The sequence below is a fragment of the Saccostrea echinata genome, unplaced genomic scaffold, assembly GCF_033153115.1.
Source record: "Saccostrea echinata isolate AGI-Se365-2 ecotype Australia unplaced genomic scaffold, CSIRO_AGI_Sech_v1 ptg000056l, whole genome shotgun sequence".
Taxonomy (NCBI): Eukaryota; Metazoa; Mollusca; class Bivalvia; order Ostreida; family Ostreidae; genus Saccostrea; species Saccostrea echinata.
Window position 1 is genome coordinate 5,466,742 of NW_026889805.1, and position 27,957 is coordinate 5,494,698.

General features: G+C 34.3%; 2 protein-coding genes across 2 annotated transcripts in view; one reads left to right on the forward strand and one right to left on the reverse strand.

The window, feature by feature from the left end:
- LOC133173547 (nose resistant to fluoxetine protein 6-like) lies at positions 1 to 7,140 on the forward strand. The gene is made up of 15 exons (XM_061308530.1): positions 1 to 895; positions 1,026 to 1,219; positions 1,357 to 1,453; positions 1,789 to 1,894; positions 2,224 to 2,432; positions 2,756 to 2,923; positions 3,682 to 3,778; positions 3,869 to 3,961; positions 4,509 to 4,665; positions 4,970 to 5,049; positions 5,186 to 5,311; positions 5,943 to 6,063; positions 6,312 to 6,507; positions 6,749 to 6,891; positions 6,995 to 7,140. Exons 1-15 carry the CDS (start codon positions 1 to 3, stop codon positions 7,124 to 7,126), a joined length of 2,814 nt encoding a protein of 937 aa, XP_061164514.1. The 3' UTR covers positions 7,127 to 7,140.
- Positions 7,141 to 7,390: 250 nt separating this feature from the next.
- The window catches only part of LOC133173548 (cytoplasmic FMR1-interacting protein 2-like), a 51,135-nt gene continuing 30,568 nt past the window's right edge, over positions 7,391 to 27,957 (reverse strand). Inside the window, exons 32-43 of the mRNA XM_061308531.1 lie at positions 27,444 to 27,470; positions 25,868 to 26,170; positions 25,399 to 25,614; positions 24,756 to 24,847; positions 24,602 to 24,651; positions 23,399 to 23,468; positions 23,120 to 23,298; positions 19,759 to 19,880; positions 19,384 to 19,457; positions 18,959 to 19,010; positions 9,369 to 9,527; positions 7,391 to 9,188 (exon numbers count right to left, since the gene is read on the reverse strand). Of these exons, the coding sequence (XP_061164515.1) occupies positions 9,120 to 9,188; positions 9,369 to 9,527; positions 18,959 to 19,010; positions 19,384 to 19,457; positions 19,759 to 19,880; positions 23,120 to 23,298; positions 23,399 to 23,468; positions 24,602 to 24,651; positions 24,756 to 24,847; positions 25,399 to 25,614; positions 25,868 to 26,170; positions 27,444 to 27,470 (1,413 nt within the window). The 3' untranslated portion in view covers positions 7,391 to 9,119. The remainder of the gene's footprint in view (positions 9,189 to 9,368; positions 9,528 to 18,958; positions 19,011 to 19,383; positions 19,458 to 19,758; positions 19,881 to 23,119; positions 23,299 to 23,398; positions 23,469 to 24,601; positions 24,652 to 24,755; positions 24,848 to 25,398; positions 25,615 to 25,867; positions 26,171 to 27,443; positions 27,471 to 27,957) is intronic.

The following is a 27,957-nucleotide window of genomic DNA, read 5'->3' on the forward strand; positions in this document are numbered from 1 at the left end:
ATGTATCGCATGAAAGCGGTCCGATTGTTTGTCCTCATCATCAGTTTGATCAGTATCTGTGAAATTGGTTCTGGAAATGAACTCCTTTACCATGAATATGCAGTTAATCCTCTCGGAGCTATCCAACGAAACTTTGAGGTCAAAAAAGCTATAGCACCATTTTTAACTTCTACAGACTTTTTGGAATGGACGGATCAATTAAATAGGCACTCACTCCTGAAAAGAGCAAACCAAGTTCAGCTTAACACCACCAATACTACACAGCAGGGAGGCACTCAAACTTCACCCAGCAGTGCATTCCAGAGCATTCTATCAGCACTATACAATAACAGCGCCTTACAGACAAACAATGGCACACTGAACGTCTCTCAACTGATCAGCAGTATCCTTGGATCTCTGTCTCCCAATGGAAACTCGTTTCAGTCAAGCAATGGTTCCCAGAGTACTTCTTCGGGTAACGGTCTTGGAAACACAATCCAGAATATACTTCAAAACCCTGACTCGATCGGAAAATTTATAACACAAATGCTGGAAAGCATTGGTATCGGTGGCTCTTCAGGAAATGCGTCTCAGTCAAGTAGTGGTTCCCCAAGCAACTCTTTAGTTGGTGGTCTTGGAAAAACGATCCAAAATATTCTTCAAAATCCGGACACGATAGGAAAAATTATTTCACAGTTGACGGGAAGCGGTGGTACAGGAGCCACCTCAGGATTAGACATTGCAAACATCTTAAAGCTTCTCACGACTGGTAATGTGGACCCAAACAGTGCAGGACAGATGTTCATGCTGTACCTAAATGGCATGATGAAATCCTCAAATGCTTCTTTGACTTGTCAGAGTGACCTCCTCAAAGTGATCTCTGGTCTGCAGGCGCGGGAACCATGGGCACTGAAAAGTAAGTCTAAGAATAAGTGAAAATGCTTTAAAAATAGTGTTTACAAGTCGAAAAGGCACAAAAGGATTGAGATTGAGAGAGGAGAGAGGTCCCAAGAATGGATCCATAAGACTGTGTTCTCTTATTTTAGTGTTGGACGCATCAGCAAAGATTCCCACAGGTGTTATGAACCTGGACCTGAACTGGTACGGATCTTATGACGAGTGTTACAGTGACAGCACGGTAGTGGGCTCAATGGGATTTCTACCAAGCAAGCAATCTCCTGTTAAAGGACAGTACTGTACAGTGTCCCTGAATCTGCCACTGCCCCCAAATGTCAAAATGGTCAGTGAACTTTTCATTTCATCAAACGATGTCTGTTTCCACTTTTCTTTGTCAAAAGACAATCTGATGTCGTGGAATTATGCCTAAATATGAAATATGTTATTAATCTGTTTTTCTTTTTAAATATCTGCTTATAGTTTCTGGCAGCACTACAAAATCCAGGTGCCATCAGGGCTGGAATGTGCTTCCCTAAGTCCTGCAGTACTGACGATCTCCTCCGAGCTGTAAATACCTGTAAGTCCATATACAGAGATTTAATAAAAGTTACGTCATTTCAGATTATTTTGTAAGAAAATACGCGTGAGTTCCTTATGGACATATATATTTCATTTTTGTACCAAAGATCATGTAGAAGTATCATTTATGAAATAGTATCAGAACTTTTAACTTACAATCAAAAGTTGGAAAATATTGCGGGTTGAAAATATCGATATATTTGGAATACAAATAAATTTGTTTTTAACGCTATGTTACGAATCTTTCAAGTATATAATGAACCTATAATAAAATTTTTGCTTGACAACATTAAATTGTAAAAGACAGAGTAAACTTGTGTGATTTTCTTCCAGTTCTGTATGCCATACCCCTAGGAGAATCACGTGTCACAGCCTATCCCATAACTTGCCCTACTCCAGCCGAAGATGACACTTTGGAGACCAGTGCTATAGTAGTCGTGTGAGTACTGAAAAGCAGAGTAATTGTAATTATATATCTTACAGATCTATCCTATGCTAAAATAATTATACTTATTTAGTGACTGAATTATACGAGAGTTTATCTTAATTTTGCTATTTTGATTTGCAGGATTTTGTGTAGTTTTGTCATATGTAATTTGAACATGTCTTAAATACTAGAAGTCATTTAATTTGTAACTTAATTGTGATAGTTATGTTGGTTGGGTTTTCTTCCGTCGATGAAAACGATGATTGAATGGTGCTGGTTATGTGTTGGTACCATCCCCCCATGTTATGAAATATATAAGTATTACTTTTCTTTTGTTTTAGTGTAATTCTTGCAATTTTCCTAATCCTGATCTTGGAGGGAACTCTGTATGACGTCATCATGGTGATAAAGAGTCGACGTAAGAAGGCGGCTTATGAGAAACAGAGCGAGAAGAGCAATGGTTTTACTTCCCCTGACAGTAGCTACAAACTGAGAGCTGAGTTAGGAGATATCCAACGTCCTAAACCGAAGGAGAAAAAGAGTGAACCAGGTACTATAATAACTGTATAATTATTGTGAACATACAAGCAAGCAGAACAGAGCTTCTTTTCGCAAAAGACTTTTATGTTTAAAGCAGAACACTATGTTGTAGCAATAGTCACAGTGTCCTTTCCCGTGGTTATTTACCGTGTACTTTCACTGCGATTAATTTGATAGCACATCAGATCCCAGTAGCTTATGTATGCATATATGTGCACCCAGTATGTTAATATAGCTATAATCATAGTTATGATTTTCCATTGTTAAATACGAATTATATATGGAGTAGTCGCAAGCTACGAGCAAAACCATGTTTGGTTTATTTCTTTTCAGGTATTCTCGGGAAAATCATGTTGTCCTTTAGCGCCTACACTAATGGCAAGAAGATATTGGGCACATCTCAGCCAAAAGGAAGTCTGACGGCCGTCAACGGAATCCGATTCCTCAGTATGAGTTGGGTCATCCTAGGGCACACCTTAGCTTTCATACTGGGAAATACATGTAAGTTACAATAAACCATGCAATATTTTAAGGTATGCAATGTACAACGACCATATTTTGTACGTACTAAATGAATGATCCGATGATTTAATCATGGCAACGTTTTGAAGGTATTATCAAATAAAAAACTCCACCAAAGGAACTTACAAAAATTTGATATTCATGTAATACAAAATTTTAATACACGTGTAATCTAATTAATTACACCTAGAATTTTACATTGAAATCTATGGTCAGCGCATGTTTTATTAAGATATTGTTAAAATTAATTTTGAACGTCATACAAATCTCTTGGGAAAATGTGCATATACTCTCTCTTTATTAAGATATGAAATAAATTGAATCATCTACCACAGATATTTTGAAAAAATTAAAATTTTTCTTCATATCATCAAGGGCAGATGAATCTCGCAAAATGACGGGCTTCTAATATGTTATCAGTCATGTGAATTTGGTTAACTTTACTTTCATCATTATCCAGCAATACATATTTAACTAGTTTAAAATGACTCAAAATTATTCAATATTCCTTCATTACAAATTGAATACCTTAATTTCCTATGTTTTAAGCCAATGCACTGAACATCCTTGACGAATTCCCTGACTTTAATTTGCATTACAATGATTTCAAAACCTTCATTCTGGAATTCTTGATTCACGAGAACCCCGATATTCTAACCTGTATTCACCCAGCAAGCCGGATGTTTAAGGAAATTTCTTCGTCTTTTTAATACGCTGTTTTTGTAACCCCTTTTCAGCCAACACGCTGGTATACTATTCCGATTTCATGGGTCGTGTGTCGTCCCAGGTGATCTTCAATGCCTTGGTGTCCGTCGATACATTTTTCGTTCTCAGGTAAGTTCTGAATCACTATCTTTGCTTACATGGGAATCGTTTTTTCAAGATTTTTAACAAATGAAAGTAAAGTCGCTGTTATCTGTTTAGTGGATTGTTGACATCTTACCTGCTGCTGAAGCAAATGAGCAAAACTAAGGGGCGGATCAACTGGTTCCTTTTTTATTTCCATCGATTTTGGAGGTAATGATGAAACTCGTAAAATTGATAGATAATTAATGATCATTGAATCCCCTTAGAAAGGGTATGATTATTTTGTTGAAAAAAATACTAGTTGCTAATTACTGGTACATATAGACCGTTTGCCGTATTCTTTAAATGGGAGTTTTCTAGGTTCTCTGTGGTTCTAATCCTTGCGACAAGATGTATAATTTTTCGATGAGAAACACCAAAAACAATAGAGTAGAGTATAAAGGATCAATCTAGAGTCTACGTAAACACAAACTACATATAAAGTCCTGAATAGATCAGAAAGATATAGTCAAATTTCACGTATCTTTAACATAATTATTCTGAGAATTTTTTAGACTTCGTTAATTTTGCAACTGACCATAAATTTGAAAAATGCTTGCGGCATATTTTTTCATTCTAAAAATTAGTGTCTAATTACATTTTAGTAAATAAAATTCTATAATTCACTGGGAATGGAATCGACAAACACGTACCACTACAAAAATTCTGTTAAAACTGTGTGTTATAACAATACAACAATCATTGTGGATATTTTCAGATTGACACCCGTTTACATGATGGTGATCGGTATGTATGTGACTATATATCCTCACTTGATATTTGGCCCTAACAAAACAGCTCCAGACGAGACATGTAAAAGAGCCTGGTGGAAAAACCTTCTCTACATTGATAACTTTTTTGGAGTCAAAGACTTGGTAAACTTAATTCTCAGACAAATTAAACTTGTAGAGATTCATATTTCTTTTGTTTGAGCAATCTTGATCATATAATACTATATAGTCTTGTATAATCACCACTTGTTTGAAATCGATTGTACGGGTAATAAGTAGTAAGTAAAGGAAAATTGCTAGACATATGTAACTACTAGACGTGTTATACTAGTATATGGAGGAAAATGGCTAGACTTTTTATTTGTGGAAGAAAATTGCTAGAGGTCTGGATGGGAATATGAGTATTTATCAACTGAATCTTATTCTTGAAGCTTTCATTCATTTACAGTGTTTAGGTTGGTCATGGTATCTGAATAATGACATGCAGTTCTACGTGTTAAGTCCACTTATGATTGTGCCGTTATTCTTGTAAGTACTAATAGGGTATTACGGTTGACTTTGGTTAAAAATTACATATACTTTTTTTTATTTTAAAATATTATGCTTACAAATGTATCTACCGGTAAGTACATGTAATTAAAGAATATGATATCACATTTTTCAGCGACAAGATTGCTGGGGCTGTTGTGACCTTGGTTTTCCTCCTGGCTGCGACCATCACCCCAGGTGTACTAAGCTATGTGAAAAATCTTCCAGTCCACACTATTGGTGGCGGTCCCAAGGACGCTGAGTACGTTTCACTCAACTCTTCTGCTATGTAATACAAAGTATAGGAACAGAGATATCTTGCTTTTTAACGGTTACAAGAATTCTGTGAGAATAAAAATCATCTAAAGAACAAATGTACACGATACTTGTTTGTTTAATATCATTGCCTTGAAACATTAACTTGACACCCTCTCCCCTCCCCACTTCATATCTAAATTAAATACTTTTAATCTCTTACAAAAAAGGAAATCATTCACACAAAAGTTTAAGGTATCCGAAATTAAGTCCCGCAGTAAGAACAAAAACAAAACCGTTAAGTTCTCCAAATCTGAAAAATCTAATTTTTTTTGCTTCCCTCGACTTCATATGACTCTTCGGCGTTACCGACTTACGAGACGTCCGTGTATCGGGAGGGGGGGGGGTCCAAGGTCTTTTTTAAGTTACTTTTCTTTGTAAATTTGATAACTGAAAATTCATGGGGGTGGGCTGGTCCGGAACGCTCCCCCCCCCCTCTTTCAGGTTTTACAAGATGTCGTGGTGATCAAAAATAGGAAAAGTAAGATAGTGAATTAACATAATTTTATTTTCATTTGACATGGAGAATACAAATTAAAAAGACCAATTGTAACAAATGTATTTTTAAAACTTTGTAGTAGAGGCGCCTTCTTTGAGGACTATTATATAGTACCATATTGTCGTATGGGACCATATATTTGCGGTGTTGCAACAGGCTACATACTCTATAAAACAAAATGCAAGTGCAGAATGAATATCGTAAGTTCTCTTTATATAATGTTCAATAATTCATATTGTAAGCGCATAAAAAAATATCGGTTCGTCACTTTCAGTAATTACTAGTAGCGTAATTAATGTTCGTTTGACCTTCCATAATAATTGTATTAATTAACATTTAGGTCAATCAGAAAATGTAATGCAAATTCCGCCAAATTGTGAATCTCGCTAAAATATCCTCATACTATATAGTTTACTAAGCGACGTTAAATGCCATACTGAATTTACAGTTCCTGAACCTGTTGGGATGGGCCGTAGCCGCAGCCTCTGCCTGTGCCGTTCTGTATGGTATTTACGACACGGTAAAACCAGACCAACCGGTGGCACTATCCAAAGAGGTCGCTGCCCTGTACAACGCCCTCAACAGAACTGTGTGGGGAGCTGCGGTGTGCTGGGTCATCTTCGCATGCGCTACCGGCAATGGGGGTAAACTAGTAATATATTTTCGCGTTTTATATTTGTTTAGTAATTTTTCGTCATTAACAAAATTGCCAAAAACAAATTAGTTTACATTCGACTTACGCCGTATTAATGTTAATATACTGAGTAAATACACGGATAAAAATGAGAAATTATATATGCATTTAGAATACATTTTTAGTCGAATTTCTAGGAGACAAAATTCATTTTTGTTACATTGGGCATTTTCATTGTTTATCTGTTGTAGGGTACATCAACACACTGCTATCATGGAAAGCGTTCGTGCCTCTTTCTCGACTGACATACTGCGCCTATTTGATCCATCCCCTGGTTATGTACGTGTACTATCTCAACAGAAATTTCCCCTTCTATCTTACTGATCTGGACATGGTAAGTGTTTCCGCTCTTCTGACGGAGGAATATAAACCATTCAAACGTTTCGTTTTCGTTGTTTCAATTTTATTTTTGGATATTCCTGAAATTTTAACACTAGGTCTACACCTTCCTTGCCAATCTCATGGTATCCTACGGAGTGGCTTTCATCCTCTCGATCGCGTTCGAATCGCCGTTTATGGGACTCGAAAAAGTCATGTTTGGAGGTCGTGGTAAAAAAGAAGCCAAGTGAAAATAAAGAAAGGGTTGTTTTCCACAAAAGATATGAAATGTTTCCACCCAAACATGGATTCTCTGTTGTTGTTTTTTTTAAACATGAAATATGGATGGTTTAAGTAAATGTTTTCTTTGCTACCAAAACAAGATTCATTTGATAGACTTAAAAAATAAATTGCTTTTTATATGATGTCTTTTTTTTTTTTTTTTAAATTTTGTTAAGTCATGAGATGAATTTTGTTTAAACAAAATATTAGAAAATAAACAAATATACTCTAAATCAATTTTCAGAATGCCTTGTAGCTGATGTTTATTTATGACATCTTTAATATTATAGGCAGCAGCAGTATTTATGTATCATTCATCAAAATGATCATATAAAACATATATAAAATGGACATGCACAAAGATTTCTTAATTTCTTAATTTTCCTTTAAAAATACAAACTTAAAAACTCACTAAACAGGAATAGTACCGCAAAAAAATGAAACACTTCCTTGTATAAGGAATGAAAAAAATCCTTGGAATTTTCTTTCAAGAACATGACTCTGACAATTTTCTTTACCTATAATATTATGAAATAAATTTTACATTCCCTTAATTTTTCCTGTATACATGTAAATTACATGTAACTTTAAAAAAAAATTAATATCATATCGACTAGAATGTCACAAAAAGCAGTATTTACTAGAGTAAATTATTACAAGGTGTATAGAGTATATTCGTAACAATCTCTTGAAAATAAAACAAGAATAATTGCATACTTTCAACTAGTTTCATTAAAATCATTTGATTCATTTCATAGAGGTTTATCTGAATCATATCTGTAAAATGTAACACATCATACAGTATATACAATCTCTAAAAATTGTTTTGGTTCTGTGAAAAATCTTTAAATTTACATTATCCAACTACATTTTTCGTCTCAAAGAATGTATGATTGACAATGTTGATGTTATCTATGAAGTTATAAAAGAGCACAGTTATTCCATACAAGGAGCTGGTTATATTAATTAGTCAAAAGTCATGGTTTTGATAAAAAGAAAAAAGAGAATCAAAGCTTTATTTAATGCTTCATTCACCTCTGTTTAAAATAAAGCCATGGTTACATGCATTTGGAAATGTAACAGATGTAATGATATGTCTTTTGTATAACTTATGTGAATCTATAAAAGCTCCTATTAATTATACATAACTAAACACATCTGCAAATAAAAAAATTAGTTTTGATCAGAAAAAAACTTCAAGCATATAAATCTTCTTTCAGCAAGTGCAGCAATATGTCATGGACATCTACATAAAATTGGAAAGTTCAACATGTTTAAAAACACGCGCACAACAAACAATGATGAACTTCAGCACCAAATTCAATCTTTTTTTTTAGTTTATCAAAAGATATTACTAGTAATCTGTATGACAAATTTGTCACTCAGCATTGTGGAGAGTGAAATATTGATGAAAACTTAAGCCAAATCTGTTCAAATATACTGATTAATTTTTAAAATAATCCAAAACTAATTATTCAACAAATATGCAATAAATTTCACCATTATCTGAGCAGTAAAGAAATCTCCTCAATGAAAAGTAACAAGAAGGAGAGAAAGATTTGAATACCCTAATGAACAATTTATGACTCTAATTTATCAGGTCTGTGATAAAAAGTATTCATCTTTGCTGAACTGCACATCACAATCATAAATAAGAAATATATGTAACTGATTGGTGATAATTTGTGTAATGAACCAAACTCCATACAATTACTTGAGGAAGCCCTGACATTCATCTAAAAATGAATCGTTCATAACAATCTACATACAATATAGACATAGTACATTAGAGCATGTTCTACTCTCTGTATCACAGTGATGTACATGCAAGAACAGTTTCTCATTAGCATAACATGACAAAGAAGATATTTTGATTCAAAATAGCACAGTAAAACTTCCTTGTATTATCAAGGATTAAGGCAAATATGAGCTTTTGTAAGTGGGAACAGTTGTTTTGTGACTTCAGTTGAGTATGGGTTCTTTATCAGATGTGTTGGTTCCGTGATGAATATCCTCAAGGTCCTCTTCAGGCTAAAGCAATCCGAATATGATGGTTAACAACAAAATCAATTGACAGATAGAAAAATTGTATATATCAACTGTGAATTAAATAGAAGATTTGTGAAAAAAAGAGGGGATATATTTAACTATCCATTTTGTAGGAAAAAAATCAGTCACGAATTTTAAAAATATTTTACCACTTGAACCCACCTTGCTAGACACTCTTTGCTTAATAAACAGAGCTACTGTGCAAATAATCATGAAGGCCCCCAAAACAATCAGTCCATACTCCACAGCTTCTGTTAGCTTGATAGGAGTCATCACTTCTTTCTTAAATTTGTCAGCACTCTTATCATCAATCACAGCACTCTACAACACAAAAAGTTCTAGCTTAGTACATTGGAACAAACTTAACACTGTGTGCAATTATCAGTATTTATTGTTGTAAAAAGTATCTACTATATTTACTGTATAATTGCGATTTACTCCACACACCTATCAATTGTCTATTTAATCAGACACATTGAGTCATCTTATTCCTTGATCAAGATGACATCTAATAACTGATAAAAATGTCTATCAGCATAAATTGAATCAATGGGGAATTCATTGTCATTGCTTCCATGTATATCAAGAATAGATAGAAATGCAAACATTTTAATTCATATTTTACCAAAAATATGTGACAGGACCAAAAGCAGTAATTGTAGTAACTGCTGTTATTCAAATTGCATGTGAAATGCATAAACAACATTTCAGTTTTCAATTTTCAAAATTTTGTTATAAATCTATCAAATGTAGGGTAATTTTGAATTTTTTGGTAAGATTAATTTAACCTCCAAAGACAAGACTTTTGGTTCAATTCTGTCTACTAAATCCACAAAAAATATTCCCCCCATTAAAAAATGTTTTGACTCCATATTGTGTACCAAATTTAGCCCTAGGAGAGCTATGATTTAATCACAGTTGAATTCCCACAACATGCTTTAATATCAATATGGCCCTGTTGCTCTGGAGCGGACTTTTTTTTTACTGTACACATACATTATGTAAAAGTATGGATCTCTGATTTTGGTCCAACCCTAACCCTGGGGTTCATAATTGAAAAAAATAATTACACATGACTTAGGTATGTTTGGCTTTTTAATACAATTTATTGTGATCCCACCACTTTTGGAGAGATTAGTTCCTATATACTCTCTTGTAGAACTCTGATCCCCTATTGTAGGCTCAACCTATTCCTGAGGGCCCTGATCTGAACAAACTTCAATTAAAGCTGCCTAAAGATGCTTGCTTATCAACATCACTAATAATGACTTTGCTGTTCATAAGAAGAATTTTAAAGATTTTTAACGTATTCCTATATAAAACATTGATCTACTAATGTGGCCCCATCCTACCCTCAGGGGCTATGATTTGAACAAACTTGAATTTACACTACCTGAGGATGCTCCTATATAATAATAGGCCCAAGGGCCTTAACGGTCGTAAAATAAACAGATAGATAAAGCTTTGTTGCCCAAAAGCAAGAGAAATAGAATGATTAAGATCAACGAAATACATGTAATTAGTCTAATTAAACATAGGTAATCAGAGATTACAGAGCTCACCTCAACGAATGTTGTCTTTAAGTAAGGCAAAGTCCCACACTAAACTAATAATCTAGGAGTGTGCATCCCTAGATGCAACATTTATGCAATTTTGGTCTGATAGGGCTTGCAGTTACTTGGGAGTGGACTTATCTGAAAACTTAAAACTAGTCACTCATTCAGAAAATGTAAGTCAAATCCAGCATCCGAAGTTTTGAGATTGTTCGTCCCTTGATGCATCATCCATGCAAGTTTGGTTCAGATAGGCCTTATAGTTACTTGGAAATGAGATCTGCTCCAAAAACTTTAATCTGGTCACTCATCCGGAAAATATTGGTCAGATCCAGCATCTGAAGCAAGTCCAGTAGTGTGCATCCTTAAATGTATCATCCATGCAAGTTTGGTCAATATAGGGCTTTTAGTTACTTGGAAATGACATCTGCTCCAAAAACTTTAACCTGGTCACTCATCCGGAAAATATAGGTCAGATTCAGCATCTGAAGCAAGTTCAGTAGTGTGCATCCTTAAATGTATCATCCATGCAAGTTTGGTCAATATAGGGCTTTTAGTTACTTGGAAATGGGATCTGCTCCAAAAACTTTAACCTGGTCACTCATCCGGAAAATATAGGTCAGATCCAGCATCCGAAGCAAGTCCAGTAGTGTGCATCCTTAAATGTATCATCCATGCAAGTTTGGTCAATATAGGGCTTTTAGTTACTTGGAAATGACATCTGCTCCAAAAACTTTAACCTAGTCACTCATCCGGAAGATATAGGTCAGATCCAGCATCCGAACCAAGTCAAGTAGTGTGCATCCTTAGATGTATCATCCATGCAAGTTTGGTCAATATAGGGCTTATAGTTACTTGGAAATGAGATCTACTCCAAAAACCTTAACCTAGTCACTCATCCAGAAAATGTAGGTCAGATCCAGCATCCGAAGCAAGTTCAGTAGTGTGCATCCTTAGATGTATCATCCATGCAAGTTTGGTCAATTTAGGGCTTATAGTTACTTGGAAATGAGACCTGCTCCAAAAACTTTAACCTGCTCCAAAAACTTTAACCTGCTCCAAAAACATTAACCTGGTCATTCTTTAGCTGAAATTGCAGCATCTGAAACCTTGACTGGTACAATGAAACACACTAGAAGCATCCTCCATGCATCTCTGACTAATATAGGCCATAGAAGTACTTGAAAAGAAAACTGCTCCAAAAACCTTAACCTGGGACGCCGACGCCGACACCGACGCCGAGGGTATTACATAAGCTCCCCCAACTTCGTTGAGGTGAGCTAAAAATGAATAATCATGGCTTTGTTGTTCTTAAGAAGATTTGTAAAGATTTTTTTCCCTGCAGATTCCCATGTAAAACTTTGATTGCCTAATCTGGCCCCTCTGGGGGATTGACTAATCACTACTTTTCTCTCTTGAGAAAAAAGATTTTCTATATCTTCGTTTGTAAACTAGATTTATTAACATGAACATGCAGTTTCTGAAGCAGGTCTATATGCCTCTCTAGATACATCATCCATGCAAGTTTGGGCAAGCTGTGGATTAATTTTTTTTTTTTTTGGAATGGGTCTGCTCCAAGAACTTTAACCTGATTACTAAATAAGTAAGCCATGTTTGTTAGATGCAGAATGCAATGCAAATCTAAAAGTGCATTAATTGATCAGGGTAGGGATTTTAGTTATTTGGGAATGGACCTGCACTGAAAAATGTAATTAACTGATCATTCATCAATATAATCATTTTAAAAAAGTAGATCAAATGCACAAGCAGGCTGGAGAGCATCCCTAAATAATTCATGCATGTCTGGTGAGAGAAGGGCTTATATCTTAATTTGAATAACCTGTCCAATACTTCAACCTGGTCATTCACTCATCTGGAAAATGTACGAGAAGTCAGAAGCAGTATCTTAAGATGGTCTGGTAGTGCACATCCCTGGAGACTTCTATGCAAGTTTGGTCCAGGTAGGGCTTATGATTTTGCTCCTGAAATTTTAATTGGGTGTAGCATAAGCTTATCCTCTATATTTATAAGATGGCTTTAAAAGATTTTTACAGTTTTTTTCCTATATATTCCTATATAAACCTTTGGTCTCCTATTGTGACCCCACCCTACCCCTTGGGATCACGAATTGAACAAGCTAGAATCTTCACTACCCGAGGAAGCTTACGTATTGATAGACTAGTCATGGGTTTGCTGTTCTCGAAGAGAAGATTTTCTATACAGTAAAACACTCTTACAGCAAACATGCTTACAATGAATTTATGCTTAGAGCAAAGTGATTTTCATTCCCCTCACTTTTAAATAGTATGAGAAATTTTAAGGATATTACAAATTACGTCTATAACGAAGCAAAATTGTTCGTCCCTGGCACTTCGCCATAAGTGTGTTTTATTGTATATTCCTATGTAAAACTTTGATTGCTCATTGTGGCCCCACCCTTCCACCAGGGGGTCATGATTTGAAAAAAAACTTGAATTTACATTAACTGAGGATGCTTCTATATAAATATGACTAATTATGGCTTTGCTGTTCTTCAGAAGAAGACTTTAAAAGATTTTTCCTACATTTTCCTATGTAAAATTTTGATTGCCCATTGTGGCCCTTACGTACCACTTGGGAGGAGAAGGGGGGGGGAGAGAGGAGGGTTTCATGATTCAAACAAACTTGAATCTACACTACCTAAGGATGCTTCCATATATAAATATGATTAATCATGGCTTTGCTCCTCTTGAGAAGAAGATTTTTAAAGATTCTTCCTATATAACCTATGTTAAACTTTAATTGCCTATTGTGGCCTTGCCCTAGCCCTGGGGGTCATGATTTGTAAAACAAAAGGCCCAAGCCCCTTAATGGTCACCTGAGTATAATACAACAATTTGGAAAATCGATAGAGTATAAAATAAACTGATAGATGAAGTTTTGTTTCCCAAGAGTAAGAGAAATAGCAACAAAATAATTAGTCTAGTATTCAGTAGCAACTCATAAAAAAGAAAGTTCTATTCTGTCCCACGTACATCATTATTACCATGCAGACTATTAACAAAATATAAGTGCATCAGTACTATTTTCACCTCTCGCATTGGCCTATCTTGGTCTTTGAAGAACATTTAATGAGATAAGTTAATTTTTTCTCATTTTTATTTATCAATTATTTACAGGTCTACCTGACCATTAAAACTATGAAAGTACTTTTTGTATTATATAATTAAAATTCTTGCATAATTTTTTATTCTATTAGCCTTTTAAATACATTATTTACAGTGATTTATTATCAAAGTGAATGGCAAAGGAAAATATCTTCTTTCAGTAGAATACAAATTGAAAGAGCCTGGCCAGGACTAGAACACTTGACCAAATGGTCCAGATGTTCAAAAATCTGGTAAAAATACCCTTACTAATTAAAACTTTTACTCTGCCTCCCATATGCCCAGAAGCAGAGAGGATTTTCAAAGAAATGCATTTTCACCACAGATTCAACACAGCCCTACCCTAACACCAGAACCCATGACCCGGGGTCATGAAATTCACAAAGGATGATGTGACATAACTGCTATCTGGGGCCCCTTTTTCTACGACGAATTATATTTAATCTACAACGATTTTGATAGTTTTCATACATGAGTGATAAATACGATGCCTTTTGAATAGTTTCAACAGTTCTGACAAATTTTAATTATAAGGATTACTGTTTTATCTATGATTTTTTTACCCTATGACAGCAAAATTCGGCCTGGTTTGTGACAATATGATCTTTTACGAAAAGAGAATAGGCGGGGTTTAGTACAATATAGGGGTATGCATGTCTGAGGAATCTACCATATAAGGCTATTGTTATTATTTCGCACATAGTCGCTTACCGAGAACAATTATCCAATCCGATGACAGAACGACAAAACATGCTGGTTTACAACATGTTTACATTTTATCACAGGCACGTGGTTTAGGTCAATTTACACAATATCTCTACTACATTTCAAACTTTTAATGGTCAGCCAAGGCTATTTATACATAATAATACGCATGGAACTGCAGTGTTTACCGTTTAGGGTCAAGAAATGCACATGAAACTTTTATTCACTGATTCTCGGGAATACGTGTAGACCTAGCGAATTGCCCACCAAACGCTTTACAAAACTTTTAACTATGTATATTTATAAATCAATTGTTTGTAAATGTGAGCTGGGGAATTGTAGATCCGTGTCTAATCTGTGACTCAAATGCATAAAAAATGTTTATCGGAAAGCAGGTTAAAAAAACAATCCAAGCATAAAATGTCCTTAGTATTTTTGTGGTACTCACTAGTTATGCAAAGCAGGTTAAAAAAACAATCCAAGCATAAAATGTCCGTAGTATTTTTGTGGTACTCACTAGTTATGCAACTCATTTAGCTGATTGGTCAGTTAGAAAGTATCGCCAATGCCTTGATTAGCATATGAATTTATTCTTACGTCAGAAAAAATAGTTTCGTCAATCTGTTCATAATGGGAAAGGCCAGCTACATTTTACAATTTTTTAAAAACATGTGAGCGCAATTAGGTACATTTTTCTCCTTTCACATATAGGTAGATTTCAATAATTAAAAAGACAGTGACCAGCCAAAGGAGAAAAATGTACCTACTTGCGCTCGTATATTTCAAGGGCTTCAAAGAGTGGGGCGGGGCCAAAATTCAATAGGAATTGGATGTAAACATGGTACCCCTACTCAAAATAAAGACATATATCTTCCAACTTATGTTTTTATTTTCGGTAAAAGTAGTATTTTATGAGGGTATACATATCAGTGTTTAAATGCATGCAAAAATTAGAGTAAACTTTAGATATTTAATTTTTTGTCAATTTACCGGGGGCCGTATGTCACATCATCCTTTGAAAGAGGTACCCTCATCATCATAACTATCCACTTAGCTGAAGATTTTCAAAGAATTAACACATTTTCACTATATTATCAATAGACCCCTCCCCCCCCCCAGAAACACTAGATCCCCTGACCCTGGGACCACACATTTTAAACATTTTGTAAGAAGCACCCTTGCTAATCATAATTATGCACTCTGTTTATCTGCTCAATACTAAGGACCAGACAGGATTATTTAATAAAATTAATGCATTTTCACTATATTATCAATAGAGCCCATTCCTTATACCAGTACATCTGACCCAGGGGCCATGAAAATCATAATTCTGGAAGAAGCACTCTTGCTCATCATAGCTATACACTTAGTTTCTTTGATTTATAATCAGGCACAGAAAAGAATATTTTCAAAGAAATTATGCTTTTTCACTATATAATCAACTATAGCCCCCTCCTTTCACCAAAACCCCCAACCCTAGGGCCATGAATTTCACAATTTTGGAAGAGGGATCCTTATTAATCATAACAATGCACTTAATTTGTTTAAACAATACCTAGGAGCAGAGAAGAAGATTTTCAAAAAAATAATGCATTTTTACTATATACTATAGAAGCACAAATTTTGGTGGGGATAAAATTCTGTTGTTTTGTCATCTAGGAAGGTTTCGTGGGCATTAAATTTCGTTGTTTTGAAAGTAACCCTATTCTATATACAGTTATATAAAAATTTCGTTTGGGATTTAATTTCGTTGATAATTGTTAACAATGAAATAAACGAAATTAAATCCCCAACGAATATTTCTGCTTTTACAGTAATCAGTAGAGTCCCAACCTAACACCAGAACCCCTGAAGCAAGAGCCATGAAATTCATAATTTAGGAAGAGACATTCTTGCTCATCATTACTATGTACTTCATTTGTTTGTTTGATGCACGGAAGCAGAGAAGAAGATTTTCAAAGAAATAATGCACTTTCACTATATGATCTTTATAGCCCCACCCTAGCACCAGAACCCCTGACCCTGGGGCCATGAAATTCAGAATTTTGGTAGAAGACTCAATGCTTATTACAATCATGCCAACAGTTTGACTGCTTAATGTTCAGGAGTAAAGAAGATTTTTAAAGATTGCATTAATTTTGGTAGTTTTAGCCTCACCCCTCAGGCCCCAGTGGGGCAGGGAGCATGAAATTCACAATTTTTGTTCCCCTTCTCCCATAGTGACTCAGGTGACCTAAAAACTTGAATCTACACTATGTAATGAAGCTTTCACATAAGTTTCATCTTTTCTGGCCCAGTAGTTATTGAAAACAAGATTTTCAAACCAGAAGTCTCTGTCAAGACTGTAGCTCTACTGGTTTGTACTTATAACAATTAAGGAAGAGAAAAGTAGCACTTGGACTTGAAACTTTGCAAAAGCAATAAATAAATAGTAATCCTTGTTTTACCCGCTTTTTTGTGGCAAGATGAATTGCAATCAGACTAAAACTGTAGAAGGAGTAGCCTTTTAAAAGAATTTAGAGAAATTTCGATTTTAGGTACCATGGCAACATTATTCATCAAAATCAAAAAAACAATTAAGACAATTATGTATCTCAGTGTAGTCTACTTGCATGCCATGTTATATTAAAATCAGACCAAACTGTAGGCAAATTAATATTTTGAAAGTATATCAAAGAAATTCAATTTTTTTGTAAGCATGGCAACACTTCATCAAAATCAAAAAATTGATATACAGAATTATGTTTCTCAGTGTAATCTACTTGTGTGCCAAGTTATATTGAAATCAGGCCAAAACTGTAGGAGGAGTAGCATTTTGAAAGTATTTCACAGAAATTTCTATTTTTAGTAACCATGGCAACACCGTTCACTGAAATCAAAAACCGATAAACAGAATTATGTATCTTAATGTAGTCTACTTGTGTGCCAAGTTATACTGAAATCAGACCAAAACTGTAGGAGGAGTAGCATTTTGAATGTATTTCAGAAATTTCTATTTTTAGTAACCATGGCAACACCATTCATCGAAATCAGAAACCGATAAACAGAATTATGTATCTTAATGTAGTCTACTTGTGTGCCAAGTTATATTGAAATCAGACCAAAATTGTAGGAAGAGTAGCATTTTGAAAGTATTTCACAGAAATTTCTATTTTTAATAACCATGGCAACACCGTTCACTGAAATCAAAAACCGATAAAAATAATTATGTATCTTAGTGTAGTTTACTTGTGTGCCAAGCCATATTGAAATCAGACCAAAACTGTAGGAGGAGTAGCATTTTGGATGTTTTTCACAGAAATTTCTATTTTTAGTAACCATGGCAACACCGTTCATCGAAATCAAAAACCAATACACAGAATTATGTATCATAGTGTAGTCTACTTGTGCGCCAAATAATATATTGAAATCAGACCAAAACTGTAAGAAGAGTAGCATTTGAATGTATAGTCTACTTGGGTGCCAAGTTATACTGAAATCAGACCAAAACTGTAGGAGGAGGAGTATTTTGAATGTATTTCACAGAAATTTCTATTTTTAGTAACCATGGCAACACTGTTCACTGAAATAAAAAAAAAAGATACACAGAATTATGTATCTTAGTGTAGTCTACTTGGGTGCCAAGTTATATTGAAATCAGACCAAAATTGTAGGAAGAGTAGCATTTTGAAAGTATTTCACAGAAATTTCTATTTTTAGTAACCATGGCAACACTGTTCATCGAAATCAAAAACCGATATACAGAATTATGTATCTTAGTGTAGTCTACTTGGTGCCAAGTTATACTGAAATCAAACCAAAACTGTAGGAGGAGTAGCATTTTGAAAAATTGTTTACAGACAGCTAGACAGACAGACAGCTAGACGGACAACGGACAACTTACTATCGCATAAGCTCTTCTGGTCTCTGACCAGTAGAGCTAAAAATGCCATTATTTTGTTACTAATTCTTAATTTCTCCCCTCAAAAGAAGGTGTGGCCCCTCTTCAACCAAGGATGCTTTCTGGCAAGTCTGGTTGAAATTGGGCTGGTGGTTCTAGAAAAGAAGTTTAAAATGTGAAAAGTTTACAGATAACACAACAGATGGAGGCCTGACACCCTTTAATCAGAAAAGCTCACTTGAACCTAGTAGAGCTTAGTATCTAGTTTTAGTGAATCAACAAGTCATTAAATGAACTACAGTTTTCTTCCAAATGCTTAGAATCTGGTATTCATATCCCATGAATAAATTTTTGTGGTATACACTGTAATGCAACTGCAGAAATAAAACGAATTTGATGCCTTTCAGGAGTCAAATCACAAAAATTTTCAACCGCAGAAAATACCCATTATTCATTAGTTAAACTGACCTCATTTAGCCACAGAACTGGATAGTATATGTGATTTATGTTAGCTGTATCTCTGAAAATACAAGACAAATAGAAAATACAAGATAATTACAAAATACAATTATATAATACAAGACAGTTCTCTGTCTCCATGCACCTGCAGATGGATTAATAAGAAATTTTAGAGATTGAAAAAAAGTGGATCTGAAAACCAAATCAATTTTCATATTCAAATCCTGCAGAATTGAATTTCAAACTTTATGTACATGAAGGGGCAATGGATATTAGTAAAAGATTTAAATCAAAACACTGAAATTATAGCATTCTATATGATATTTGGGGAAAAGTTGCTATCATGTGTAGTACTTTGTTTTAGGTATTGCCATGCCTTATAGCAAACAATTAGATTTTTTTTTGCATTAAAGAAAGAATGAATTGTTTAGAACCTGATGTGGGACACATTTCTTATGTAGACATTTAACTGCAGCCTTTTCTGAGCATTCATTACCACTCCAGTTAACTGAAAAAAAAATGCATCCATTTGTAGCTAGATTAAAAATAATAACAATAATAGTTTATTGTTTTAGATGACTGCTACTCAGAAACTTAACTTTTATCTTTGCAGCACTTTCTAATTTGCTTTTAATGGAATGTTGTTTTGTTCCAGTTTAAACAAATATATAAATATATGTGTTTGTTGAAGAAAGAAGGGGGGTAGGGATCTAGAATTTTGCTCAAAAAGAAACTCTAGTTTTGAACAGTAATAAAAGCTACTACAGAAAGAATCCTGTATGCTGTATATTAATAAGTATCAAACTTACAGGTTCTACATCCAGAACTGTTCCGTGTTGTTCTGGATCCGGAGTTAATCCGATGACCTGATCCTGTACTAACTTCTTATCAGCAGCTAGGAAGTGAGGCTGGGACATGATGACTGGAGCTCCTGGAGTGGACAATATGACATAGCTGTTCTCAACTACTGAACATTACATATCTAACAACTCTTAACTGCTATCCCAAAAACTCCACATTATCAAATAATATTTCCATTTCTATTTGTTTTCTCTGTGATAACTCTCTGAAAGTTAGGAGAGTTGATTTCTTGATCATTCCACCGGAATGTAAATTTCGCCAAGCGAAAGGTCAGGAGCTAAGAAGGCCTAATATGCATGTAATTCTCGTGTGGCTGTCTTTGTGTCAGACTCTTAAGGAGGCCTAATATGCATGTAATTCTCATGCGGCTGTCTTTGTGTTTGACGTCAGTGGGCAGTGATTATTGAAATTGACATGTGAGGCCTCGTGTAATTTAAATCTATTAGTGTACATTTTTAAAATCTAAATTTACAATTTCATTTCACAATGAAAAGGAAATATGAGGAATCACTGTCTAGTTAGTAGAGTATGCGAGGGACATCAACGATAGTTGGAAACGTGGGATAATTTATGCATAACGGGCTTCGCCCGTTATGCAAATTATCCCTCGTTTCCAACTATCGTTGATGCCCTGGCATACTCTACTAACTAGACAGTGATTCCTTAAATATTTCCATTTCATTGGAATTTCTAATTATTTTCTCTGTGATAACTCTGAAAGTTAGGCGAGTTGATTTCTTGATAATTCGACCGGAATGTTAATTTCGCCAGGTGAAAGGTCAGGAGCATTATATGCATGTCAATCTCGTGTGGCTGTGTTTGTGTCTGATGTCAGTGGGCGGGGCCTATTGAAATTAACATGTGAGGCCTTTTGTATTTAAAATCTATTAGACAGCATTTTTAAAATTTATATTTAAGAAATAAAGTCCGCGTTATCGTGAATTTTGCAGGATAATCTCCGAGGTCGAGAAATGTTGTCTGAAATAAAAGCCGAGGTGTTAGCTGAGGCTTTTTATATTTCAGACGACATTTCGAGATCGAGGAGGTTATCCTGCATCATTCACGACAACAAGGACTTTATTTCTATTCTACTAACAGCTCTAAAATACGGCTGATCGAATTACATGTAGGTCACCATGTCGCGATTTCGCTGTTCCATTTAACACCAGAGGGTCAATTTGTTTTTTATACTTGTGTATTAATTGCATAAATGCAGACGATTTCAGCTTTCGTTGGATCAAAAATATCATTTAATTATTTATAAACTTGTTTGTAACATACATTGATTAATTTTTATGAATGTAAAATAACAATATCACTTGTCTATTTCATTGCTTTATCTGTAAAATCATGGAGTGTAAATAAAAATGGATATTTATCAACTGTTTCAGGCAATACACACTGTTTAAACTACGTAAGATGACACGTCTATATGGTCTAAATAAATATTTGATTTTACAGTGAAATATTTATTTCAACTGTACAGGTTTGACATGTGTTTCTGATCTGATAATTTTTTGATGACGTTCGTGATTTATTGGAGAATAATGTCCGCTGCATTTCTTTGACCTTGTCAATAGCTGTGGTAGAATTACAATTTTATTTCAGAATGAATGTAAATACAGTGTATAACGATAGTTGGAAACGGGGGATAATTTGCATAATAGGCAAAGCTCGTTATGCATAAATTGTCCCACATTTCCAACTATTGTTGATGCCCTGGCATACCCAACAAACTAGATAGTGATTGCTTAAGTATGTCCTTTTATCAGTCTGATTGTAACTAATGAATCAGATTATTACAAGCAATTATGAATCAGATCTGTAAATAATGCCCCATAATTTCTCCTCCCTTTTTTATTGATCCTAAATTTTTCCTAAATTTGCTAAGTTTAGTACTAATTAATGTATGCAGACTAACTTCATATAAAGTTTTAAACCTGTAAAAGGTTGGAGATCACTGTCTGGATAAGTAGTGTGTTAAAAGCTAGATGCACTTTTATTATCAGTGTTAAGAATCTTGTATAATTTGTACTTAGTCAGTAAATGGTATGTAGAGCATCCTCTTTTATCTTATTTTCTGAGGTCATGTGCACTGACTGTTTTGAAGTACAAAATGTGACCTACAAGATAAACCCTGTGTGTAAGTGCTTAAAAAAGAATACCCACATAATCAACAGGTGTAGAGAATATGAACACATATCTTATAACATAGATGTTTGCAATGAAGAGGCCTATCATATCTATTATACTGACATTGGAATACCAACTTTGTTTACAGGTTCCGATATTGAGGACACCTATATTGTCTACAGATGCTGATACTGAGGACACTTATATTGTCTACAGATGCTGATACTGAGGACACCTATATTGTCTACAGGTTCCAACATTGAGGACACCTATATTGTCTACAGATGCTGATATTGAGGATACCTATATTGTCTACAGATGCTAATACTGAGGACACCTATATTGTCTACAGATGCTGATACTTAGGACACCTATATTGTCTACAGATGCTGATATCGAGGACACCTATATTGTCTACAGATGCTGATACTGAGGACATCTATTTTGTTTACAAATGCTGATACTGAGGATACCTTACTTGTCTACAGGTTCTCAAACTGATACCTTGTCTATAAGTTCTGATGATAAGAACATCTACCCCGGTACCTTGTCAACGGCTGCTGAAAACATTAACACCTATTTTGTCTACCAGTGCTGATATTTAGAACAGCTACATTATCTACGAATGCTAACACTGAGGACACATTCATATACCTTATTTACAGGTTCTGAAACTGTAGCACCTGTCTAACTGTCTAAATGTCTGTATTAACTGTCTAACAGTACTGATGCTGGGACACCTACCTTTCCAACAGATTCTGATAATGAAAACACATTCTTTGTCTGCAGGCACTTATAATGAGGATGGTGCTGATATTGAGGAAACCTACCTTGTCTTTAGGTGCTGATGTCAAGAACATCTTACCCACAGGTGCTGATACTGAGGACATCCTGCCCACAGTTGCTTACATTGATGACATCTACCTTGCCTGCAGGTGCTAATATTGAAGACACCTTGCCTAAAGGTGCTAATATTGAGGACATCTTGCCCACAGGTGCTGATATTGAGTACATCTACTTTGTCTACCAGACATTATAGAACATAATTCTATATTCAGAATTCAAATTCTTGTCAACTGATATTTAAAATATATACTATAAGTTATACAATGTATACCTAGTACCATTACGGAACACCAGCCTATTTTCAGGTGTGCTTAGAATGAGTACACTCACCTTGTCTACAGGTGCTGACATTGAGGAGTCCTGAGGGCAGACAGAGATCAGGGCGGGTACAGAATCCCTCATTATCTGGGTTCAGTTTGTGGTTGAGAAAAACTCTGGGTGGAACAGCAAATCTTAGCAGATCAATGCCCTTAAGTTTCACCTCTTTCTGATACACAGTGTATATAGATCTACAATGCCATATGATGTATAACACATGTATAATCTCTAATTAATTACACAGAATTTATCAAAATGCTTATATCTTCTTTTTTTAAAGTTTTGAATTACCTGCAAATGTCAGAAGAAAAAATGTACAAAGTTTTGCCTTTATCTTCAAAAGGTGGAAAAATTGTCCCATCTAACAAGAAGAAATAAATCAGCATTTAATTTGTTAAAAGACAGCTTAAAAACTGTCTATAATTTTTAAAGTAAATAGGCTCTACACTGCTGAGGTTATAAATCACTAGGCCCCTATGTTAATCTTAACTGATCTTTTTGGCAGGTGAATGATGTTTATCAAAAATATTTATTTAAGATTAACATTGGCATTATTCAGGATTCCATGAAATACATCTGTAGCTTTTGTACATATGACATAAAGAACACCTATTTAGATTCAATTCATCATTTATACAAGTTTGGTCCAAATATACTTTGAATTTCTTTGTTCATGAATAATTCAAACTGGTCTAAGTACATGTATATTTTGAAGTTAAAGTTGAAACCTGGATACAAAAAGTGTAAAATGGATGATGATTCCTTTTAGAACAAAGTCAAAATTTTCATCCAGATTCTAGAATTCTAACTCTCCCTTTACTTGGTGAGGATGTCAACAAAATTTATCATAATCAATGAAATAAATGATGCGTGCACCTGTAGTCAAAATGTGCTTGAAGACTGTTTAAACATCGGTACAAAATAGCTTTTATGTGCTCCCAGTTCACATCACTCATAATTATACAAATATTCTTTAAAAATTTTAACCAACAAGATTTAATGTCTGTGTGGTTTCATAAATGGCTACCCAGATGGACCAAAAATAGATTTCATAGAAAAGCGGTAGATTTTTCAATAAAAACTGTAGGCAGGAGACGGAATACCAGTAAAAGAGCAATAGAATTCCCTTAAAGTGGTAAAGATGTATGATGACTTTGGAAAATAGCAAAATGCACAGATAAAGTCTAGCAGAATTAAAGAAATCTCTCAGCTTAAGTTATATCTTCATGGATTGACAAAAATAAAACACATTGCAATATTTTCTATACAGTAGGTCATGATAAAACGGGTAAAAAAAAAAAAGAGGCCAAAGCGCTGTCTAAGAGTGTTTAAGCATATCATATCTATGTAAACTTACATTTATATTTTGGCATCATGAATTTGCTGATCAATGAACTGCTTCAAAACATGAAAATCATTATAAGGAGTACTTGGAAATAGACACGCCATAAATATATTAGGTAACATGGACACAGTGCAGAGGCTATTATTTACCTGTTCCATTTATCATATTGCATGTGCGTGTACTCCAGAAGGGAACAGTCCTGCAAGTTAAAGGGAAATATGTCAAAATAGGACAGCACTGCATGTAAATTAAAAAAATGGTTTACCAGTAATGAATGATGAGATTAAAAATCTTATAACTTACTTTTCTTTATTCCACAGCTGAATTTCATTAAAATTTTCCCATGACTTTGTTCCGGAGTATATGGTATACAACCCATCATCTGTACCATTTTGCTAATAATTGTAAAAAGAGTCTTATGTTGGTATCAATATCTCCATTAGGCCACATAAAATTAATTCTTTAAAAATCCTCAATCCTGATTTACAAAAATCATGGGATGGTGGGTGGATTTTATCTTTTCTTTATTTTTAGAAGTACATTAATGTATTTGTATACCCCCCCCCCCCCCCCATCACCACACTTTTTTAATGCTAAATCGAGAACATAAAGATTTTTATCAGTTTTACTCAGTACACAAATTTAATTTCTACAATACTAAAGTTTGTATATATTCTGATTATTCTCTCTGTATACCAATATTGATTCTTTCTTGTTTGTATTTTTTTAAAAAAAAAATCTAAAATGAAATCTGCTACAGCAAGACAATGTCAGAGGGATGGTAAGGGATGAGAATCTGAAAATTAATTTCATTTTGCCTTTACTAATAAAAGCAATTATCATTATGATAAGGGAACAGACTCTGGATTTAATTTATAACAACCTTAAATACAAGTACATGTAAATGTAAATGAAGTTGCAAAAAACAGAAAACAACACCATTTACCTTGTAAAACAAACCAAATTTGTCATCAAATTCAGTAGTATTGATGTATTTTTGCACAATGGCCTTGATCTTTTTCAGTAATGGATCCTCGTAACCCCACATGATGTCCTTGACAGACAAGGTTGTGAAAAGGTTACTGTCATCTCCCCAATCGAGCACTATTTCTACCAGCTCCTGAATCCAGGAATATTCTCTTCTAATAATATCAGCTATAGTCTGAAACAAAAAAAATGTCACTTTTAATGTTTTACTCTTATAAGCTTCATACTCATAATTTTACCAAAACATGCGCAAAGAGGTATATCATGTTTACAAATGAATACAAGGAAATAGATGTGCAAAGTATATCATGTATAAGCGGGAAAAATATTTAGCATTAAAAAAAGCCTTTTCATTTAAATTTCAACAGAAGATAGAATGGCATAATTAGCATTTACATTTACAGATTTAAATATTTTGAAACACTCACCACCATGATGAGATTAACAGTGGTGAAATTTTCCTCATGTGGACCCACTGACTTCTCCAGATCAAACACAAAGCTCCTATTTTCTCTGTATGAGAGTGTTCCATTATCAAAATGAGTTATCTGCCACTTTTTCCTATGTTCCCTATAAGTGTATGGTCCTTTCTCTACAAAGGATGGTTTGGCGCCATGTTTGACGACCTCTATGGGGTTCTTTAGATCTTGTACATAGATCTGAAAGTAGATCGGGACTGGAGGATCCAACCAAGTGTTGTATGTGTCTGTTCCTTCCTTCAGAGGTATTGACTAAAACAAGGGAAAAAAATAATTGTCAAGTTCTAGTTTGAGGGCGTTTTTATTTTGGGAATGGACTCTAACAGAAAATTTAAATATGACCACTCATCTCCAGATAGAGTTATATTCATCATCTGAAGCATTGCTGGTAATATGCATCCTTAGACATGTAACTTTGTGCAAGACTGGTCAAAATAAGATTAATGATTATAAATAAGAAATGGACTTGCTCTATAAGAACAGCTTATCAGGCAATAAAATCTAGTAATAAGCAAATTTGTACAGTTGTTGCATTCAGGGATTATGCCAATGATGTTTTGCATTCTACATGCATCCTACATCATCCCCTTGAGTACTCTCTGAAGCAGGAACTGCTGGTATACTTTAGTCATAGTGTGTTAAACATGGCCAGAGATAAGGCCAAAAAAGTGAGTCTAGGGCCTTTTGATTTTGTGACTTTATGCCTCAGATCTCTTAAAGTCTTTATTAGTCCTGGTAAAATTGGTATACCAAAGTTTAACTAAACTTTTAATTTTTCTTCTTTGGATGTTATGAACCTCAGTGATGTAAACAAGTCAAAGGGCATTCATAAAGCTGAAAAAAAATAGTGTTAATAAAAAAACCCTTTATTTTCATCCTTAGAAAAATAAATGGTCCTCAATGATACTGTTCTGGATCATATTCTTTACATTTCTGTGTAAAACTAGTTTGCCCCTCTTATTTTGCTTTTCACTTGCCCCAGGATCGTGATTTGAACAAATTCAAATATATGTTTAAATATGGAGTTTTGCCTTTTTTGTCCTAGTGGTTCAGAAAATTCTTATATGACTACATCCTATTTCAACTTTTTCTTAACACATCTTCCCTTAAATAAGGAAGTTGCGATTCTTTTGGGAAATTTTTTTTTAAAAAACTTTATGTAAATACTTGATTAATCTTGATTGCTTAACTTAACTCTTCAGCAAATTATGTATATAATCTCATAGGTGCTTGTCAGCTTAATTGGTAAATCAACATACATATACTGTACTATCTGTATATAATATTAGAACTAGAAGGTAAGCTTTTTATTCAAATAAAAATAGCAATGAAGCTCAGGGGTGCCTAAATGAATGGCATTTCTAGAATTATCCTTGTAACTCCATACATATATTTAGAATTTACTTCTTTCTTCATGCATTTCAAATTTTAATCCTGATTCTTGATACATGCATGTTAGATCTATATATTTTGATGGGCATTTCGTGAAATAACACGTTCATACATTGTATAATATTGTACAAACCTGTTTGATTTTAGAATCTATAAAATTCTTTAAAACAGGAATAAGAACACATCCAGCAATTAGAAAAACTAAGCCAAATATGCCAAGGCATATTATACACTTTGTCATTCGCTTTGCCATCGTCTCAAGAGGCTACATTTGTACTTTGTCATCTGTGAGAGTGCAGTAACAGATTCACTAAACATCACGTGAACATCATTCATCTTGATACCGTGCCCGATCATAATTCCTTCGGAATTTTTTTTTTTAAATCATGCCGCCCCGGTTTTGAAAAATACCTCTGTACTGGTAGATATATTGGACAAGAACAAAGAGATAAAAGAATATGTGAAAATGTAATTTGAATGTAGTGGAAAATGAAATACATTTTACCATAGATTGTCCTTTTTACAAAGAAAAAAAGAACCAAACTTATAAATGAAGCACAGAAACAATAAAAATTTTAATAGCTTAGATAGTTCTCAAAAATATTTTTGGATCATTACATGTGAAAATATGAATGTTTTACTTCAAC

Coding starts and splice junctions, on each gene's coding strand:
- LOC133173547 (XM_061308530.1), top strand. CDS start 1: ATGTATCGCATGAAAGCGGTCCGATTGTTTGTCCTCATCATCAGTTTG. Junction 2,433..2,755: donor GGAGAAAAAGAGTGAACCAG/GTACTATAATAA, acceptor ATTTCTTTTCAG/GTATTCTCGGGAAAATCATG. Junction 5,312..5,942: donor GGCGGTCCCAAGGACGCTGA/GTACGTTTCACT, acceptor AAAACTTTGTAG/TAGAGGCGCCTTCTTTGAGG.